The 21180-nt window shown below is 34.7% G+C and overlaps 2 protein-coding genes across 3 annotated transcripts; both read left to right on the plus strand.

Moving 5' to 3' along the window:
* Positions 1–4074, plus strand: LOC133882406 (probable receptor-like serine/threonine-protein kinase At4g34500). Of its 2 annotated transcripts, none has more exons than XM_062321568.1 (7): positions 1–738; positions 1838–1942; positions 2041–2163; positions 2408–2578; positions 2656–2785; positions 2876–3085; positions 3716–4074. In XM_062321568.1, exons 1-7 carry the CDS (start codon positions 173–175, stop codon positions 3818–3820), a joined length of 1410 nt encoding a protein of 469 aa, XP_062177552.1. In that variant the 5' UTR covers positions 1–172; the 3' UTR covers positions 3821–4074. The 2 variants fall into 2 exon arrangements, with proteins under 2 accessions (XP_062177552.1, XP_062177551.1); XM_062321567.1 differs by having other exon boundaries at positions 3738–4074.
* Positions 4075–9554: 5480 nt separating this feature from the next.
* Positions 9555–14872, plus strand: LOC133882169 (cyclase-associated protein 1). The gene is made up of 10 exons (XM_062321282.1): positions 9555–9985; positions 10785–10953; positions 11030–11094; positions 11525–11831; positions 11931–12078; positions 12177–12286; positions 12390–12445; positions 12570–12626; positions 12813–12956; positions 14456–14872. Exons 1-10 carry the CDS (start codon positions 9716–9718, stop codon positions 14540–14542), a joined length of 1413 nt encoding a protein of 470 aa, XP_062177266.1. The 5' UTR covers positions 9555–9715; the 3' UTR covers positions 14543–14872.
* Positions 14873–21180: the final 6308 nt, after the last annotated feature.

Raw genomic sequence — 21180 nt, forward strand, 5'->3', positions numbered from 1 at the left:
TTTACTTTCTATCCGTTGAAACTCCCCTCTCTCTCTCTCTCTCTCAGAATTTTTTTAATATTTTCTCTTCAACCAAACGCTCTGAAGCCAACGTCTCTCGCTTATCTCAGTGTTCCTCTCCCATTATCGACAAAATATTCCCGGTCTCACAAACTTCACCTCGCCGGGAACAATGACGGTTTCCGGCGAAGTACGAGCTTCCGACGAGTCTCTCCCCCACAGGCTCACCTCTAAAACCTCATTTCTCAACCTGAAACTCTATGTCGTGGTCGGGATCCTCCTGCTATGCGCAATCGCTGTCCTCCTCACGATCTTTCTCTGCGTTTGGTTTAGCAGAAATTCTCGGAAGCGCAAAATGCGTGTAAAGCACAGCTCGGGGATGATCCCGCTGGTCTCGAAAGAGATCGTGGAGATCAAGGCCCTGGGCCTCGACGTGAAGTCGGAGAAAGCGGAGGTCAAAATCGGAAATGCGGATTTGAAAGAGGCGGAGCTGGAGGATGAGGTGAAAGGAGGGAATAGGAGCGGAGAAAGTGACGTGTCCGGTGGAAGCCGGAGTGACGCGTCTTTGGATCCCGAGAACATCGGGTGGGGCCGCTGGTACAGCTTGAAGGAGCTCGAGCGTGCGACACGTGGATTCGCGAAGGAGAACGTGATTGGAGAGGGAGGCTACGGCGTCGTTTACAGAGGAGTCTTGCTGGACGGGTCGGTGGTGGCTGTCAAGAACCTTCTCAACAACAAGTACGTCAAAATTTTAAGTATTTTTTAGGCCCTGTTTACTTCCAAAGAAAATAGTTTGCTTCAAATTCATGTTTTTCTAATTTTCCATGAAAAAATTTCACCTCTTTGTGGTTTATTATGTTAGATCCCAGATATATCGTCAAGTTCCTGTTTTCGATTATGTTTTATTGAAATGTTTATTTTATCTTTGTTAGATCCAAGTTTGTAATTTATAGTTCTTGCTGTGGGGCGTTCTTACTTAGTTTTCTTGACTGTTTTGTTAATTTTTTTGGGGTCGAAGTGAAATTTCTCTACTTGTACCAAGAACAAGTGAGAAGAAAATTTTGATCAGTCACTTTCGATCTGGACCATGTTTTTGTGTGTCGGTAACAGTCTGTCTTTGTTGTGGAGTCCTAGGAAAAGGAAATGGTTACTTTACTCTTTATTTCTTTATTTGCTTTTGTTCTTTTTTTTTTTCTTTTTTTTTTATCCATATTATATTCATATTCATAATTGCTACTTTCTTAAAGCTCCCTTATGTTTATTTTTATTATTATATATGCTCTTGAAAGGAATTAGTTTGCGTTTTTGGTTGACACGTATTACATTTTAATCAAGTTACTGCTGACCGTTAAGAACTAATCTCATCAGACTCTTGAGAAATCGGAGTGCATTTTCTAACAAATAATGAGCTTTTGCCCGGTTTTATAAATTTCAAGATTTTGTAGAAATTATGTTAATAAGTGAGGATAAACTATAGAGTCACTATGATATTATGTTACCACTTATTAAAAAAAAGCATAAACAGATAGAAAATGGTGGACTTAGAAAAATAAAATTGAGAATGTGAAACCTTTCATTATTAGTAAGGTTACGTTGAATTCTGTGGTTGCTTCCAGCTAACCAAGAGCACGTGCCTGTATTTTTAAATATTTGAGATATAAATTTCAACGGGTGCAAGTTGGTTCCTCTATAGAAATAGCTGAGCATTTATTTTGGACAAAGCGCTGTAAAATTAATCTGATTTGGACTATTGACTGAAATTATTTTCTGGATGATCAGTCTGTTGTCAATGATACTATGGATAAACCTTCTAATGCTGTCATCCTCGTGTTTCCAGGGGTCAGGCGGAGAAGGAGTTCAAGGTAGAAGTTGAAGCCATAGGGAAAGTAAGGCATAAGAACTTGGTGGGTCTAGTAGGCTATTGCGCAGAAGGTGCTCAAAGGTACTTTCCATGTTCCCACATGACTGTATCATCGTATTTTGAAATGAAAATGAGATGACAATTCCCTAATTTTTATGTGGGAACCAATGTCCATTCAGGATGCTTGTGTACGAGTACGTTGACAATGGGAATTTGGAGCAATGGTTGCATGGTGATGTAGGCCCATTTAGCCCTCTGACCTGGGATATTCGAATGAGGATTGCCATTGGGACAGCAAAAGGGTGTGTATTCCATTCGTCAGTTTAGTTTCATTATGATTGGTCAAAAGAAGGTTTCAATTGTCTTAAAATAATGCTCATGACAAAAATTACCACCAAAAAAAAAAAAAGTTACTACAAATTGTTGAATTTCCTGTCACTGCACTAATATGTCACTTCTATGATTCTCATTAGTTCATTATTATTCACTTATCTTGTTTCTTTCATGACGAGATCAACTTATTTATGGTGCTTATTTCTGTTTCAGGCTAGCCTATTTGCATGAAGGATTAGAACCCAAAGTTGTGCACCGTGATGTAAAATCCAGTAACATTCTTCTAGATAGAAAATGGAACCCAAAAGTGTCTGACTTTGGACTGGCCAAGCTCTTAGGATCAGAAGCAAGCTACGTGACTACTCGTGTAATGGGGACATTTGGGTTTGTTCTCCATCACTTTCCTAAGTCAATTTTCAAGATGAAATAGTATTGGCTTAGTTATCATTATTTTACTGCAGATATGTCTCTCCCGAGTATGCAAGCACGGGTATGCTTAACGAGGGGAGTGATGTGTATAGTTTTGGCATTTTACTCATGGAGATAATTACAGGGAGAAGCCCAATTGATTATTCGAGACCAGCTGGAGAGGTGAACCAAATTTTAGCCTTTTATAGCATCCATGTCTAGCATTTACCACTGTCAAAAGTCATAACTATCTTTCCACTAAATGTGTTTCAGATGAACTTGGTTGATTGGTTTAAAGGGATGGTAGCAAGTCGTCGTGGAGAAGAGCTTGTGGATTCCCTGATTGAGGTTCAGCCCCCTCCGAGAGCTTTAAAGCGGGCATTGCTAGTTTGTCTCCGCTGTATCGACTTGGATGTCAATAAGCGCCCAAAGATGGGGCAAATTGTTCATATGCTTGAGGCAGATGACTTCCCTTTTCGTTCGGTAAGCCTTGTGGCAGACCTATAATCTTATACTAATTTTACAGTGTTCTGTCCAGCTGATGATCACTATACTATAGTTCACCTCATACTGTTAAACTATTGCCTTCATAAGCAAGCTGAGATGCACACTCAATTCCTGGCATTGAGTTAGGAATTCGAACCAAGCAGTTCTTATTCTAGTCACATATTTTTGGAGAAGGGGCATATTACATATCCTTTTAGTATAAGGAAAATTTGCATATTATGTATTGAGCCATTTGGGCTTTCTGTTACATCTGTGCTCTTCCAGGATTTTCTATTCGTTATTTGCTTTCCAGTTGCAAATTTTCAATCTTGCTTTCATTATCAGTGATCACCTAGTGCCAATAGCATAGTTATGATGCTGATTTGGCAGCAAGCACTTTGGTTAGTACTTTAACATTTCTCTCAATAAATGAGGCCCAACATGTGAAATATTTAACGGAGATGTTGGTTAAATTATAGAGTCAAGGTTCGAACTCATGACTTCTGCCTTGATACCATGTTAAATCGCATTTATCCGAAAAGTCTTAACGGATAAGAAATGGTATATTTGATAACATATTTCTCTGCACCAACTCTAATGCTCTTCCTTTTCTGCTGTTTGAATTAGGTATTTGTTTCATGTTCTGCAGGAACATCGAGCAGCCCGAGAGAAAGACCCCAACCCCTCCCGTGCGGATATGTCGACAAAAATAACACATTCATCCAAGAATGAAGGGGGTGGTGATATAGAGAGATCGAGGTGGAGATGATCGTCGTCTATATATAAGACATGGTAGTCCCTGAGGTCAGATTATTTTGTAGTATAATTTTCCCTATAGTTTTATAGCGAAGAAATTACAAGCCTTGGATGTGCATATTTTTTTACCTTTTTCATTTTTATTGAATCTGATACTTTTGAATCATGTATTGTGAAATTTGTTACATTGAAACAGGCCGTGTAAATATATATTTACTTTGACATGTGAAGGCTATAAGTCTGTCTGTATGTTGAAAATGGGAGTGGACTCAATTTAAATGTGGATTCTAAATTTAAAAAACCCACTATGAATATTATGGGCGTTTGAAGTTTATAACTTTGTACCGAGTATATAGATTTCATGAGAAGAAAAAAAAAAACATGGTAAAATTTGAATTTTTTTTTTTTCACTTAACCGCATCCTAAATTTGCATATGAATTTGTACTAAAAACAAAAACAAGTTCCAAACATAAGAATTTCCCCCCTTTTTGTTCCAATTAGTATAGTGGGAAAGCTCTAATTAATATGCATAATGTCACCCAAAAAGGTTGGACTATCTGTGAACTTCGACTCCTTGCTCCCTTCAGTGATTGCAGAAAAAAAAAAAAAAAATTAAATGATTAAATTTATATTTTTCTATCCGTTTAAGCTTTTGAAATAACCGATAATTTAACATATTATCATAGGAATGTTTCTAACCCCTTATCTCCTTCATTCATCCATTTTCAATATAATATTTTGCATTTTGGATGATAAAATAACTGGAAAATTCTGAATAGAATGCTATATTTATGTATGTTTTAAACTGTGTATAAGAGGAGCCTATTTATAGTTACCTATACAAATAAACCTAAATTGACTCAGACTAGGAAATATAAATCAGAGAATTAATGTACAATAATACAGAATAAATAAAATACGGTAAATCAGACAAATACGGTAAATGTCATTATATATTTAGGGAGAATTTGAATCTACACGTGAATGAAAATGCTAAAATATTAATTCTATTTATTGTTAGTTAAAACTTTATAAACATTTGAATCCACACATTAAAGATTTTTTTTTCAAAATAAAAATAAAAATAAAATAAAAATAAAATGCTTCAAAACTCGGTTACTCAGTACTCACCACCTACCTAATTAAGAAGACCACGCAACGCAGCTTTCACCAACGTTACGATCCAAGCATTGTCGTTATCAGGGGCGAACTGGGCTGTTGTTACGTCATTGTTTGTTGTAATGAGCCCATTCCTCTTACTGCAGCAACCACCACCATCAGTGGACCACCAAGTGTAACAGTAGATGTAGACCACTCTGCATGCATGGTTGTCGTCCTCACCCACAGGGCCACCGGCACAAATTGTGCTTAATTAATTCCTGGCAACTGAATTCTTAATGCTCATCACCGTGTCACCTTTTAGCCATTGTGATCGTAAGGGATCTCTCTGTTTGTGCCCACATGTGTGCCGGTACAAGGATGGCGATAGGACTGCCGAAGCCATCTATAGCTTCCTTCTTCCCCCCCGGCCCCCACATGGCCATATACCTTTTGTCTCTAGTTCTCTTTCTCTATTTTCGTTAGTCAACGGCCTCTGCAATGCCACGAGGCTAAGGACATACCAGTGAACAAGCGTGGCTATTATTAACCGCTTAATAATAGCTAATTACATAATCACGCTCTAAGAGTAGACAAAGATGATTATTAACCGCTAACCTATATATACATATGTTTGATATAGAATTTTTTATTTTCAATTTAATGAAATTGATCTTTACTCGTAAAATAGTAATAATATTCTTAAATTTTGTTATATTTTGAAGTCTTCTAATTATTAAAAAAAAAAAGAAGCCTAAAACCATCTAAAATAGGCTCTAAAAAGAGGTTTAAGGAAGGTCCAAAAGGTAAAAGACCAATTTCTAAAAAGTGGTTATGCGGTGCAGTTATGAGTTTCAATAACTGTTAACTGATGATTATTTTAAAATCGCTAACAGCGTAAGGCGAAGTGGTTACGGTTATGAAAATTTGATAACTGTCTAAATTGGTTGTGGTTGGCAATTAATGCCTCTAACTGTTAACTACAACAACTTGTACATTTCTAAGCTGAGCTGATCGAGTACTCGATAAGGGCTCGGCTGTCCAAGCTGATTTTAAGCACCCTTATGCTTCAGCTGAGTTGAATCTAGAAGTAGAAAAACCATTTTCACTTTTATATAGGTCACATCATAATAGTTTTTCAAAAAAAAAAAACACTCTAAACACAAAACAACAAACATATTTAATATTCAATATTTCTGCGTTTTTACTCTCTAACTTTTCACCTTATAAACAATGCAAGATTTTTATGATGCGAAGGGAATTTGTATATATATGAATTTTATGAAGAAAAGGAAAAATGACCTCTTAATGTATTAAAGTATTAGCTAAATGATTAAATTTATTTTTTTATTAGCTTAAATTTTTAAGATAACTAGTAATTTAATATGGTATTGAAGTAAGAGAAATGTTACACATCCATCTCTTACCTATCTTTTTACCCATCTCTTTTATAAACACTAAATTTATTCTATATATTCAATGGTAGATTTGCTTACTTCTATTATGAAAATGGATAAGAGATGAGGAAAGATAAAAACCAAACATTTTCTTTTCGATGAATAAGTTATAGACAAAAGAAATAACTGTACAAACAAAACTTACAAGACATAACAAACCCCAAACAATTAGAGAACAACTCTGAACACACAACAAGGAACAAAAAAAATAAAAACCAAACATTTCTCTTTTTAAGTAAAAATGTTTGAACATATATATAACTCTACAATTGATTCATTATTTCAGTTAGGATTAAACTTATTAGATTTACTATTTCTTATCAATATGAATTTAAGCTATGATTTAACTAGGAGCCGGGACAGCACCAAGCAATCATGTTGATTGCTCAGCGCAGGCACAGAGAAATAGGTAGGCCCAGGTCAACCGGTCAAGCAATGCAGTTGAAGCCTGGGTCGGGCTAGCCCATCAATGGTCAATTCTAAGCCCGAGCCTGGCTTGAAATTTAGTGAGGCCGGGGGCCCTAAAACTTTTAGGCTGCCATGGCTGGCTCCATTACCAACCTACACCTTGAAATGGAAATAGAGTTGGGTCACTCCATTGTAGGACTCCTTCACGCCTAATGATTAAAGTCTCATGCCTCATGATCAACCGAATCAATCGACAATCCTCATGGCATCATCTCATTTTCAATTACAATTATACGCATAAGTCATAGAAAAATATATCTTTCATCTTACGTAGTTAGTTTGTTTGTTTGTTTTTTTTTTTTTAATTTTTAATTTTCTTATTATTATTATTATTATGAAAGATGTAGTATATATCATACATGTAGAGAGATGTGTGAGATGTGTATAAAAAACGTAGGGAATTCATACTCACAGGACTCAACTATTCTATATATTGCTGCAAATTAAAGCTTCACAAAAAAGTAGCACACTGGGCAAAATGAATTATGACAAAGGCAGCTCATGATGAAAGTAGCAACTAGCAAGCTCATTGTTGATAAGTCCATCTCTGCTATGGTTAACCATAATGGTCTTTTTAATTATGTTCAATCCAGTTGTCTTTACTAGTTATATTTTGAAGAATTAGTTGGTCGGAGATTGTACTTCAAGTCAACAAACTTTTAATATTAGGAAGGAAAACGAGCACGTATAGCCTTGTCGGGTGTGCCAACGAGTAGAAGAATACTTTGATGCTTAAGTCAGTGTTTGTTTAATAAGGAAGAGAATGATTCTTCAAACTCCAAAGGCCATTCGGAGAGAGAATAATGCATATATTGTGAACGAATATTTTCAAGTGATTGTTGTTTCGAGGAAATGGGGTCCAATAATAACCGATTTAACCTTCTAAATTTCACTCCATTAGACGATTGCTCTCTCACGCTTCGAGAATATTAGAGAGTTAAAGATCTTTTGCAGACAGAGACTAATACACCCATTGTCTAAGATCTGCTTGATCAACCTGACTTATTTGTAGCATTGCTTGTGAGATTGACCTTCCTAGGTTAACCTCGAGCCTAGGGACTCATTACCTGAGAGATTATTCTTGGAAGCACCATATTTTATGAGTGAATAAGCTGTTAAGGACCATGTGCACTTCCTGCCTTAGAGGTCTCTGCATGCTTGACAGTGATCATTTCGTTGATTTATGGTCAGAAAAAGAAGGTGCCATTGATTCATTGATCGTGCTTTATTGGTACTTTGTCCTGTGCGGAATCTAGATATATGATTGCTTTTTTCGAACATGTATCACTTTTTTTCTTTTTTTTAATATAAACATTGAATATAAGAGTTAAAATATTAATTAAATAATTAAATAAATTATTATTTTTTTAAAAAAATAAGTGGTGATATAACTATTTGTCCCACTTTTTAAGTAATTCTACATGTACAATTAAGTATTCATTAAGTGTCTATAAAAAAATGAGGTGGCATTTAAAATATTTTTTCCCCCCACTTTCACTTGTTCAAAAAAATAGTCTACTTAAAATCATTATAAATTTTTTTCTTCTTTTTTTATATCACATCAATAACTTATTATTATTATTCAAACAAAAATACTCCCTACAAAACAAAATTCTTTCACTTTTCCATACAAATTCTTTTTACATTATATCACCTCAATTACTTATTATTGCTATTAAAAAACAAAACACACCTAAAAAATCTTTATCAAACAAGCCTAGTTTGGTGTTCCGGTGGATTCCTATATTAATTTGCAAATGTTCAAGTATACAGAGAATACTAATTAACTAGACATTCTATTTAATACACTTAGGTCATTTTCCCATCTTTTCATTTTAAAAATTAATCATTGGATCTGTAAGACCCACATAGGACTCATGTGCGGATCCTACAAATTTAATGGTTAATTTTTAAAATGAAATAATAGAGTAATACTAAAAAGAAGACTCATGTTCTTCTTGAATCTTCTCAAAATTGACGTGGCTTTTAAAGTCACCATTAGATATGTAATAGATCACTGGTAATTTTAAAAGCCACATCAATTTTGAAAAAACTCAAGAAAGACATAGAGTCTCCTTATAGCATTACTTGAAATAATAAGAGAATGAAACGAGAATATAAGAAAACATTTATCCTAAATATTATAAGTTATTTATCCTCACTCAAGAAAGACAAAGATCCTCCTTATAGCATTACTCGAAAAGACGAGAGAATAAAATGAAAATATAAGAAAACATTTCTCCTAATTATTATACGTTATTTATCATCTTTTTTGCTTGACAATATTTGAACCCATGAGTCTATGACTTATACCATGTGATCCTAGAACAAATGGCACATTTAATCCTCAGATGGTATCAATTATAATTGTTACTATTTATGAAAAAAAAATAAAGAAAAAAAAACATAAAACATTAGAAGAATTTTTTTAAAATTTAATTTATTAAATTGACATATATCTATATGTTAATCTTTAATCTTTTTAAAATATATATAAAAATCACATTATCCTTTACTAATGGGCTTCTGTAGTGGGCCTTTAACTGTTCACCACGAGGAAGTGGTTTTGCGGTTGAGCAACTGTAAAAAATCAACGAATTCTGACATTAATTTTAAATTCTTCCAATAAAGTTTAAAGGAATTTATCTTTATTATTGGGCTTTCAGTAGTGGGTCTTCAAAATCATATCAAATTTCTTTATTCCTTGTCTTCTCTCTCGGAACAACACGTGTCCCCCCGCCTTCCCTCAATGTATCGGAACGAAACGCGCCAGATTTGCACCTTCTGAGAGGGACATACTGATACATTGTGTGTGCTTTGGACAAAAAATCCGAGAGGGAGAGACCAATGGATGAGAAGCTGATAGTTCGGCTGGAGTCGGCGGTGGCGCGGCTGGAGGCGCTGTCGAGCGGGTTGGGATCGGGTGCGCATGGGATTGGGGAAGAAACGGCGTCGGATCCGTCGATTGTGGCCTTCGACGATCTGATTGGGCGGTATTTGGGTAGGGTATCGAGCGCCGCTGAGAAGATCGGGGGACAGGTGTTGGAGGTCACGAAGATAGTGCAAGAAGTTTTCAATGTTCAGAAGGAGCTTCTCATCAAGGCCAAACAAACTCAGGTCAGTTATTTTCTTTTAATAACTAAGAAATTTTCGTCGATGCATTTTAAGTTTATATGATACATTTTGTTTCGTTTTTAATAGAAATTCATTCACCAAAAAGAAATTAGTAAAATTTAAATCTGGATTAGCATAACTTTAGCTTATAAAATTGATGGAATTACAATCTGAGTCATTAGGGTTTGAATCTTGAAAATGGCCAACTTGAGCGAGTTTAATTTTGTTTGCACTGACAGCATGATAGTATATAGGTCTAATGTTCTCGCAAAATGAGAAAGAAAAAGAGGAGGAATTGTATGGATTTTTCATATTTGGATCTGATCTGGTGAATGTTCATTTCTCATTTGTAAGCAGTTGATTAATGAAGTTAATCGACTGTATGGTGGTGAACCACAATTGGTTTAGAATGCTAGCCAAAAAACCCCATTGAGAATGGCCACATTAGCATAGGTAAAGCTAGTTGCGAATATATATATATTTTTTTAATCTTTTATTAATTCAAAAAAGAGAAATCTATTTTGAGGTTATTGCTTCTGAGAATTCTGATTGTGGAACATTACCCTTGTTCGTTAACGTGATTTTTGAATGATCATTTTCTTCTTGTAATTCAAGTGGAAGTTTTCTGGTGACATGAGTACTTGAATGCCTTGATTTTTGACTAATAGGCATGAGAGTGGTGGAAATGATGCTAAGGAAAGTGATAGGTTGTGTGGGTCGTTATCTAATTTTAATATCTTTTGCAGTGTTACTGCTGGTGAGCTAATGGCAATGATCTTATGGGTTTCATCTTATTTTGCAGAAGCCTGATCTTGCGGGATTTTCTGAATTTCTCAAGCCATTGAATGAAGTGATCATGAAAGCAAATGCATTGACAGAAGGAAGGCGATCTGATTATTTCAACCACTTGAAGTCTGCTACTGACAGTCTCTCAGCTTTGGCATGGATTGCATATACTGGCAAAGAGTGTGGTAAGAGAAAAATTTGATTGTTTTTGTAAGTCAGAAGCAGATGATTTCATTGACTCTTTTTTTTTTTTTTTTCAAGGTATGAGCATGCCTATTGCACATGTGGAAGAAAGTTGGCAAATGGCTGAATTTTACAACAACAAGGTAATCTAAATGTATTTTCAGGATGCCAGTAGTTTGCATTAAAATGCTACCATGAACTACTTATGTTGTTTTTCCCATAGAAAGATGAGGAAGGGATAATGAACTGCTGTTGAAGCAAAATATGGATCAGAAGAAAAACTTTGTAGTCGATCCTCCTTTATTTTCTTACGTAGTCTTTGCTGTATCTGATGTATACTGATTCATCTCAAAGGAAAAGAATTAATTATGGAAAGATTAATGTATAGAATTATTGGATTTCAAATTCTTTTGATGTCTGATGCTTCCATTGCACTGTGGGTAATGTACTGTAGCCCAAAATTACATGGCCTAATTTGCAAACATTCTTTCTTGCAGTATTGAGTTATGTAATGGATTTATGAGCTAAATTTTTCAGTGGCAAGGTACTGACACTTTTTGTTGTGAAACTCAGGTTCTTGTAGAGTACAAAAACAAAGACCCAAATCATGTTGAGTGGGCCAAAGCCATGAAGGAACTATATCTACCTGGCTTGAGAGATTATGTTAAGAATAACTATCCTCTGGGCCCAGTTTGGAGTCCTACTGGAAAACCAGCTGCTGCTCCACCAAAAGCTCCTACACCAGGAGCCCCTGCCCCTCCTCCTCCTCCACCAGCTTCTCTCTTCAGTTCAGAATCTTCTCAGGCTTCATCATCACGCCCAAAAGAAGGAATGGCTGCTGTTTTCCAAGAGATTAGTTCTGGGAAGCCTGTGACTACAGGTGTGTCCTTTTATCCCCTCATTTGTTTGTCCTTTTCTTTTCTCTGTTTTTTTCTATGGGCATTTTGGGCAACTGTGATCTAGATTCCCGACGTCGTAGGTCTGAGAAAGGTCACAGATGATATGAAGACAAAGAACCGTGCAGATAGAACTGGTGTTGTGGGTGCTAGCGAAAAAGAAGGTCGTACAAGTTCGCGTTCTTTTTCTAAAGCAGGACCACCAAAGTTAGAGCTTCAAATGGGCCGTAAGTGAGTATGCTGATCTTCATTATATTGTTTCACTTTATGTAAGGAATTGATGCCAGTATGTGATTTCTCTATTTTCACCAATTTTGTATTTCTGGCAGGTGGGTTGTTGAGAATCAAATTGGAAAAAAACAATTGGTTATTGATGACTGTGATGCAAAACAGTCTGTATATGTTTTTGGATGCAAAGATTCTGTCTTGCAGATTCAAGGTAATTTATGACTGCTAAAGACTAATGACAAAATGTATTTTTTGTTTAATTACCTGTCTATCAATCCATGGGGTACTCTTCTATATTTGAGCCATGTGTGCAGGGAAAGTCAACAATATAACAATTGACAAGTGCACTAAGATGGGAGTTCTATTTAGGGTTAGTATGATATATATATATATATATATATATATTTTTTTTTTGAAAATAACTTTTTTGATTAATGGAAGCAATACATATTGAGGTATATGGATTAATTTATAATGGTTTCTTGAGAATGCAGGATGTCGTGGCTGCTTGTGAGATTGTAAATTGCAATGGGGTTGAGGTGCAATGCCAGGTATCCTTGTTTCCCCCCATAAAACATTTCATAGTTCTATGATGTCATATTGAAATCCAATGATGTTATTATCCCAGGTTTCATCCTAATAAGGCATAGAAATAAATTTTGATTGAAAATGGTGTCAATTCCTTGTATATAAACTCGTAGTGTGATCTCAGTTTTTTACCTATGTGGCTTTTACAGGGTTCGGCTCCAACAATTTCAGTGGACAATACAGCAGGCTGCCAATTATATTTAAGCAAAGAGTCTCTTCAGGCATCTATAACAACAGCTAAGTCAAGTGAGATCAATGTATTGGTACCTGGTGCTGCGCCTGATGCTGATTGGGTATGTTTCCTTGTTTCATTTCTCTTGTGGTTCCTTTTTCCCTTGAGCATTATCTTGTGTAGTTGTTTTTGACTTCTTAAATGTAATTCTTGGTTATTCTTCTCCTCTTTTTCCTTTCTTCTTATGAATGGGCATATACATGTACTTTTTTTTTTGTTCTTGGAGGAAGGGAGGTAGTGTTCATGGTTCGTAATCTTTTACTCGAATAGCTTGCCCAAAATATATTCTTATTTACTTTTGACTGCCGTTATAGTTTCATTTTTACTTAAAGTTTGGTAGAGCTGGCCTGTTGTTGTGCTACATTTGATATTTGGTTCGTATAGTTGGATGTTTTTGGATGGCTCTGGATTGGCATTGATCAGTGTTATCATAGATCGATTACAGTTGACTGGTGAAATTGACCTTAAGGATGCATTGCTCCATGCCTTCCTAAAGTAGTGCTCACCAAGTTCTTAAGAAATTTAATTTTTTAGTATGTGTTGTATGTAGTGATATTTTAATGGCAAACGCCAATAATCAATTAGTCTGACCTCAAAAATTTACATCGTGAAAAGTTAGAATGGCATAATGAATATGAAAATCTGATATTTTTGTCAAAAGACTAATAGTTTTCTAAATGTGCTGGGAAAGGCTTCTGGTGATCAAAGGAAACTCAGGTGCATTGGTTATTGGCCAGTACATGCTCCTTGTCAAGGATTTTTGTTGTGAATACTAGCTACTGGTAGTGTTTACATGTCAAAGTAGCTAGCATAAGGATTGATGTGAGTAAACAGCAAATCTAGGAGACTTGCTTGAGATGGTCATGACACCAAGTTCTTTCCACCCATGCTGACCTAATGCTAGCCAGAGGTTGTATGAGTAAAGATGGTGAGTTGACCATCTTATAGGCGATTACTAGCATTGGTCGTGCACACTGGTGTCTGGTAAGGGTGACTAGAGAGTCTAGATTTGGTTATATGGCACATAGAGTCAGTATAGTCAGCTTTGTAAGGGGCGGTCAACTGGCATTAGAAAAAGCATATCTCTTGGTGCCGAGTCTAAACAACCTGGTAGCCGCCAGTCATGGCTATGATGCATTAGGATTTCTAGTCACTACCCATCCTTTTATTTGCTGGATTACACTTTTTGCGAATTGATGATTTTTTTATTATTCATTTTCTACCTATATTTTAGACTCTGTATACTCTAAGTTTGCATTATTTGCCCAATTATTAGAGGCTGCAAAAAAATCATAAATAAAATAAATGCAATGTATTGAACTATGTTACTGTGTAGTATGTTGTCTGCTGGCTGTTTATCTTTTCATATACTATCTGCATTAAATGGAGATTGCATCTATCCCAATTGAAGTGTATCAATAAAACCAAGATGGAAGTACGACCGCATTACAAATTGTAATTTTACTTATAAAAAAAAAATAAAATAAAACCAAGATGGAAGTAAATTAAGTTTCTGTTCATTGGGATAACTTTGGAAGGCTTACCGATATTCTATTTCAGGGGGAGCATGCTTTGCCACAACAGTTCATTCATGTATTTAAAGACGGCCACTTTGAAACCACGCCAGTCTCTCACTCGGGAGGGTAATTGGAACTATTTTAATCGCCATTTCCAGATCATATATCTTATTTTATTCCTTGGATGGACGGGTGGCTTCTATTTCTTTTTTCCTTGATTCAATTGAAGTTGGTATATAGTTGGCATACATTCATGGTCTGTTTGTTATGCTGCTGTTTATTGTTTTGGTTTATCAAACCACCGGAAATTTCTGCTTGATTCTTTTGCAAAGTTTGTTTCTGGATGAGTGTCTTTGTTTCTGGATGAGTGTCTTCTTCTGAGGTTTTTGAACCTGCCTTTGTGCTGTAACGAGAACTTACTGTAATGTTTTTGCTTTGTCAAAATTTCTTTACTTGTTAAGCTGTATTGCTCTTCCTATATTTTCCTAGAAGTAAAATGCTAGATACTATAATTCTATCAAACATTTATCTAACAAGACTGACATGACACTTTTAACTAACCCTTGGATTAATCCTTATTTACTAAAAAAGGTTCAATGGTTGATTTGGAGTGTCACGTTAACATTGCTGGACAATTGTAAAATAAAAATATAGTATCTAACACTACTCATCTTGGAATATTTTGGCTATTCATCAAAGAACAATTAAAACTGTGGATTTGGATGTAAGAATACTAGTTTAGTTATCATGAAAATGAGGTTTGTTTTTGCCTTCGTTATCTGAGATCTCGAGAGTAATTTATTGCTAAGGTGTTCCAATGAAATTAGGATCCTCTCAAATTTTATTTATCTGAATTTTAGAGAATTTGGACAGATGATTGTGAGAGACCACTTATGGGACTTACCTGACCAAATAAAAATTGGGCTATTCAAGCACTTATCCGGTTAGGTGGATTTTATAAGTGGTTTCTCATAATCACTTGTTCGAATTCTTTTAAATTCGGATAAATAATTTGAGAGAATCCTGACCCAATGATTTGATGGTGGAAAGTTCCTATCTTGTAGTTCATCAATGTCTTGGATCGGGATTCTTGTAATGAATAATTGTATCATTGGTTCCTGTGGTATGCCACAATTATTTTTCACTCCCTATAGTTTAAAAAGTTCATGGGAGGTCATTGTGGTAAGCAATAATTATAAATCGATTCCTAAAGTTAAATTCTGTTAAATTTTTTTTATAGATTTTGTTAAATGTCACGTTAGCGTCACGTCAAACCAATAAAAATGCGACACGTGTCTATTTTAATAAAAAAATTATTAAAAAATAAATAAATAAATTTATTTTTAAAAAAATTAAAATTCAAAAAAAAAATAACAAAAAAGCAAGGGGTGGCCCAGCCACCTCTTGCCTTCCCTTTTTTTTTTTTTTTAAGTTTATTTATTTATTTTTTAATAAATTTATATTTTTTTATTAAGATGGACACGTGTTGCCATTTTATTGGCGATACGTGGTGCTGACGTGGCATTTGACAGAATTTGTTAAAAAATTTAACGGAATTTGACTCTAAGGATCGATTTGTAATTATTGCTAACCACAATGACTTTCCATAAATTTTTTAGATCATAAAGAATGAAAAATAATTATGACATACTACATGGACTAATGGTACAATTATCCCTTCTTGTAATTGGTTCGAAGTGCATGTAATGTGATAGTCCACATAGAGGGCTGAGGGCCCTGCACTTCGGGCTCTGGGCAGATGCGTTGCACCTGGCCTCTTTGTACGGGGGCTGCCCAATTTGGTCAGTTAGTTAATACATGATCCTTAGTTCAGTGCCTCACAATAGACATAACGACCGCATGGGATTGAAATGTGTATAATATTGGCCTCATCTGACCATTATTATATCGGATTAGTTGTCGTCTTTGACATAAGAGGCTGGTTCAAGAGTGAATCAAAATTTGAGGAAGATTTTCTGGGTAGGCTGGTAGCCACTCTGCCCAACCGATGTGGGAGTAAGTGACCTCTTCTCTTTCTCAGAAAAAAAAAAAAAAAAAAAAAAAACTACATCTGATATAAAAAATAAAAATAAAATAAACTACACAGAAAAGTGTTTTAAAGTGATATAAAAGTGAAATGTATTTTTTATTTTTTTGGAAAAAAGTACTTATAACCTTCTCAAACTACCATCTTTCAATGTCCCAACAAACTACCAATTATGTCAATGTTTCCCATAAACTATCAAAACATGTCAATGTCTCCCTCTAATGACAAAAATACTCTTTATAAAATTATTAATTTTTTTATAAAAAAACTAAAAAATTATTTTTTTTAAAAAAAAATTTAAAATAACGAAAAGTTATATATAAAAAAAACTAGTTTTTCACCAAAAAAAAAAAAATTGTTTTTATAATTTTCAGTTAGTTTTTCGTTTTTTTTTTTTAAATAATTTTTTTTCCCTTTTTTCTTTATTATTTGAATTTTGAATTTTTTGTTTTTTTGTTTTTTGAATTTATGAAGACATTTTTGTTTTATTGAAAAAAATTTAGGGTTATTTTTATCTTTTTGTTGGCCTTAGGGGGGACATTGGCATTTTTTGTTAGTTTGAGGGAGGAACTTTGACACAATTGGTAGCCTGGGAGGATATTGACAATTGAGTAGTAGTTTAAGGGAGATATTTGATTTTTTTTTTTTTTTTTTTTGGGTGGAATCTACATTTAAAAAAATGTTTTGTACTTTGAATTGTTTGTAATAGTTTTGAGAATATGGTTTTTTGTTTTTGTTTTTTAATGTATTTTCAAAACTGTTGCAATGAGGCCTTCTAGACTCTTGTATAGAAATTTTATATTGTCTTTTTGAGTAAGGTTATACTTATAATTCTTTTACAACTTGCTGATACGTTCAGCATGTGATTGGAGTCATGTCAGGCACTAAAAATTTTTTAACACTCTCCAATCACATGTTGACACCTTTCAACAGAGCTGGGGGTGACTGGTAGGGGCCATGCCCCCCCCCCCCCCTCTAGTTCATTTGAAAAAAAAAAAAAATTAATAAGTATAGTTTGATTTTCAGTCTATTTGACTTCTACCCATTAAAAATTTTGGTCTTACTCATTAGAAATTTTGGCCAATTTTTGCTATTAAAGTGTGGAGGAATAAACCTTTTAAAGCTTATTTGTGTCGATTAGTTCTTTATGAAATGATCTATAAATTGTTGAGAAATAGAAATGAATTAAATTATGAGTTCAGGCCGAAACAGATGGGCAAATTTCTCAGCAAGTTTTTTTGGAGGTTCGTTCTTGAGTACTGGGAACTTGGGAAGATGAAGATTTTTTTTTTAAAAAAAAAAATCTTGAAAATATTGATCTTTGCAGGAGTTAGAATCTTAATGAATAAATTTTGGGTTAATAGGCGGTTCAGGCACATCGTGAAAAGCATCGCTTCACCATATTGTGACTGATACTATCTGTTGAATGAAAGAAAATATTGGTTTGTGTTGTAAATGATGTAGTGTAGAGTTGAGAAGAAAGGTATTGTAGAAAAAATGCGTTTTTTTTTTCCTAGTACACAAGAGACTCAAGAAGGAGTTGAAAATTTGAAGATGAAGAGATACCAAACCCACTCGGTATATTTTATAGGATTAAATACATTTTTGGTACCTGTGGTTTGAAAACTTTATTTTTTGATACCTGAGTTTTGAGAAAAAACAGATTTGGTACCTCCGTCTATTTTTTCTTCCAAAATTTAACGGAGTACCATGTGTCTACTCTAAGGTGTTGACAAGTGGCACAATCTTAAAAAAAAAAAAAAGGAAATAAAAATGTTTAAAAATTAAGAAAAAATTAAAAATAATAAAAACCTTTTTTTTTTAAAGGAAAAAAAAAAGGAGGTGGCTTATGGGGGGTGGTTCGGCCACCCCCAATTGCCCATGAAAAAATAAAAAAAGAGTGAGTGTTTTGGCCCTTGGGGGTGGCCGAACTACCCCCATAGGCCAAAACTCTCTAAAAAAAAAAAAAATTGTAAGGGTTTTGGCCCTTAGGGTGGCTGAATCACCCCCAAGGGCCAAAACCCTTACCTTTTTTTTTTTTTTTTGAGCCATTGAGAGTGGTTTGGCCACCCCCAGACCAAGGGGGTGGCTGAGCCTCCCCCTTGGCCAAAATGCCATCCCCATTTGGCCCTTAGCCACCCCTCTCTTTCTTTTTCTTTTTTAAGTTTTTAATATATATATATAAGTTTTATTATTTTTAATTTTTTTATTTTTAGATTGTGAAACGTGTCAACACCTTATAGTAGACACTTGGCAATCCGTTAAATTTTGGACGGAAAAATAGACAGAGGTATCAAATTCGTTTTTTCCCAAAGCCCAGGTACCATATGTGAAATAAATTGAAATTGAGGTACCAAAAAATAAAGTTTTCAAACTACCAATACCAAAAAGGTATTTAACCCTATTTTATATGAGGGTCCTTTCTATAAGGATGGGCTGTAAAAGTGATGTTTTACAGCATCCAATAAAGAGTTGACACATTATCTAAAAGACTAAAATACATTAAGCATGAAAGCATCAAATATTTTCCCTTTTAAAAGCCCAACCGGTGTTCAAAAACCACCACCTTCTCAGCCCCACCTGCTGCCGGATTCCGCCGACGGCCACCTCCAAATCTGCGCTGGAAAGTGGAGTGGCTAGGTCTATCACTGTTGCCCAGCACCTCGGAAACCCACTCCCCTGACCCACCAAACCCAATTCGGTGAAGCCCGAGGTTGGATTCAACGGCAGGATTTCCTAGATCGGTTCAGCCAGATTCAACGGGGAAGCCCAAGGTCGATTTAGTCGGATCTGGACGAAGATCTGTGTTCTTAGATCTGGGTGAATTTCGATGGTGGCCGGCTCCATGGATTCCGACGGAAGCTTCGGCTAGAAAGGTAGGTCTGACAGAGGCAAGGGTTCGGTGGAGATTACAGAGAAGAGAGATGTGTAGGGAATTGGGTGTTTTCATGTTTATATTATTTTTATTGTATTTTTTGGTTTTCTATAAATTGTCAATTTATAATTGAATACTGTAAATTGAGAGTTTTACGGTCCATTGTTATCGAAGGTATTCTCATTTTATATTTATACTTTAACCATAATTTTTTTTTTCCCGGGCCACAAGTATTGCTGACTCAAATGTTTCAAAAAAGTGAACCACGTTCTCCTCTTTTTTCCTTTGAAAAATTCAACGTTCACATTCTTATCGTTCTTTTTTTTAATAATTTAGGATTTTGATTTTGATTTGTTTCACTTTCACTCTTTTTTAAAATGATTATTTCAGCCTATATTCTTTTGGAATGCTTGCAACGCAGAATTTGAAAGTCTTTATTTATTTATTTATTTTTTATGAGTGAATTTGGAAGTCAAGTTCCCACCTCCCTCCCACCTAAAAGGAACTCGCCTTTAATGCTCCCCGTATACACGCAGCCACGTGGAGGAAGTGACTTATGTTGTCTTCTTAGAGCACTAGTAGCAGATACCCTATAAATAGTTCTATTCTCTAAAATAGGGAAAATTTGAAAAAAGTTGCAAAATAACAGGTCACAGCAGTTACCCTATTTTAGGGTCTCATGCTTGGGAAGCTATAGTGCTTTCCAATACATTGGGTAGTACTGTAGCTACCCAATAACTTATTTTAATAAAAAAAAAATATCTCTCTCTCCTCTCTCCTCTCTGGTCTCTGGAAAGAACATCTCTCCCTTCTCTCCCTAAAATACGAGAGAACAAGAAAGAGAATAAAAAAAATAAAAGTAGGAAAGAGAAAAAAGAATAAAATAAGAGTAAAAAAAAGTATTTAATTGATATAGGAAAAATTAAGGGAATCTATTGTGGAGTGTTTTTTTATAGGGAAAAAAAGAGTGGTTTGGTTCCCTAAATTTTCCCTAAAGTAGGGAAAATGGTTGGAAATCTGCTGCTAGTGCTCTTAGTGCGAAAATTTAAAAAGAGATGATTTTCTATCGATTTTTCTAAAATTAAAAACATATTTATTTTATATGACAGAGAATCATAAGCTCTTTAAAAAAAAAAAAATCACAACTATCTTATATTTTCTATCACATTAAATAATTGTGTAAAAAGTTGACAGATAATCACATCTCTTTCTAAAAAGTAGTGATGAGATTGACCGTACATCCTATTGTGTTTACAATTGGATCTATGCATTGAAATAAATAAATAAATTATTGATATTAAAATAGTGATTCCTTCAAATTATTCCGTGCTTTCATTTTTTATTATCTTAACAGAAAATGCATCATATGCTCCACAAGTGACTGTAATTTAAGTTCACCTGATGTATTTTTCATTCTAGAAATGTTTAATTCCATGTTAATATTTCACAATGTTGATATTTTAGGGTGTATTTTTTTTTTTTAATTTTTAATTTTTATTATGAATAAGAGAGCATTTTATTACTAACAATCTTCAACATACAAACATAGGTCCAACAAGACCAACTAAAACAACAAAACCAGAGCAAAAGAGAACTCTGTTACAACAAGATAAAAACAAAAATTTTGGTATCAAAACAGAACAGAGCCATCAATGTTTCACATTTGGTAAAGAGTTTCATTCTCCACATTCTTCTTAAACTTGCCTTTCCCTGAAATTCGAGAGTGAACCTCCCAGAAGATCACTCTAAGAGTCAGCTTCTCCGTTTTTGGCTGACCAATGAATTTAATCTTATTTCTAGCATGCCATAAATGGTAATTAGTAGAGCTTAAGATCAGTATGTGGAG

Source organism: Alnus glutinosa, chromosome 11 (assembly GCF_958979055.1).
Source record: "Alnus glutinosa chromosome 11, dhAlnGlut1.1, whole genome shotgun sequence".
NCBI classification, from domain to species: Eukaryota; Viridiplantae; Streptophyta; class Magnoliopsida; order Fagales; family Betulaceae; genus Alnus; species Alnus glutinosa.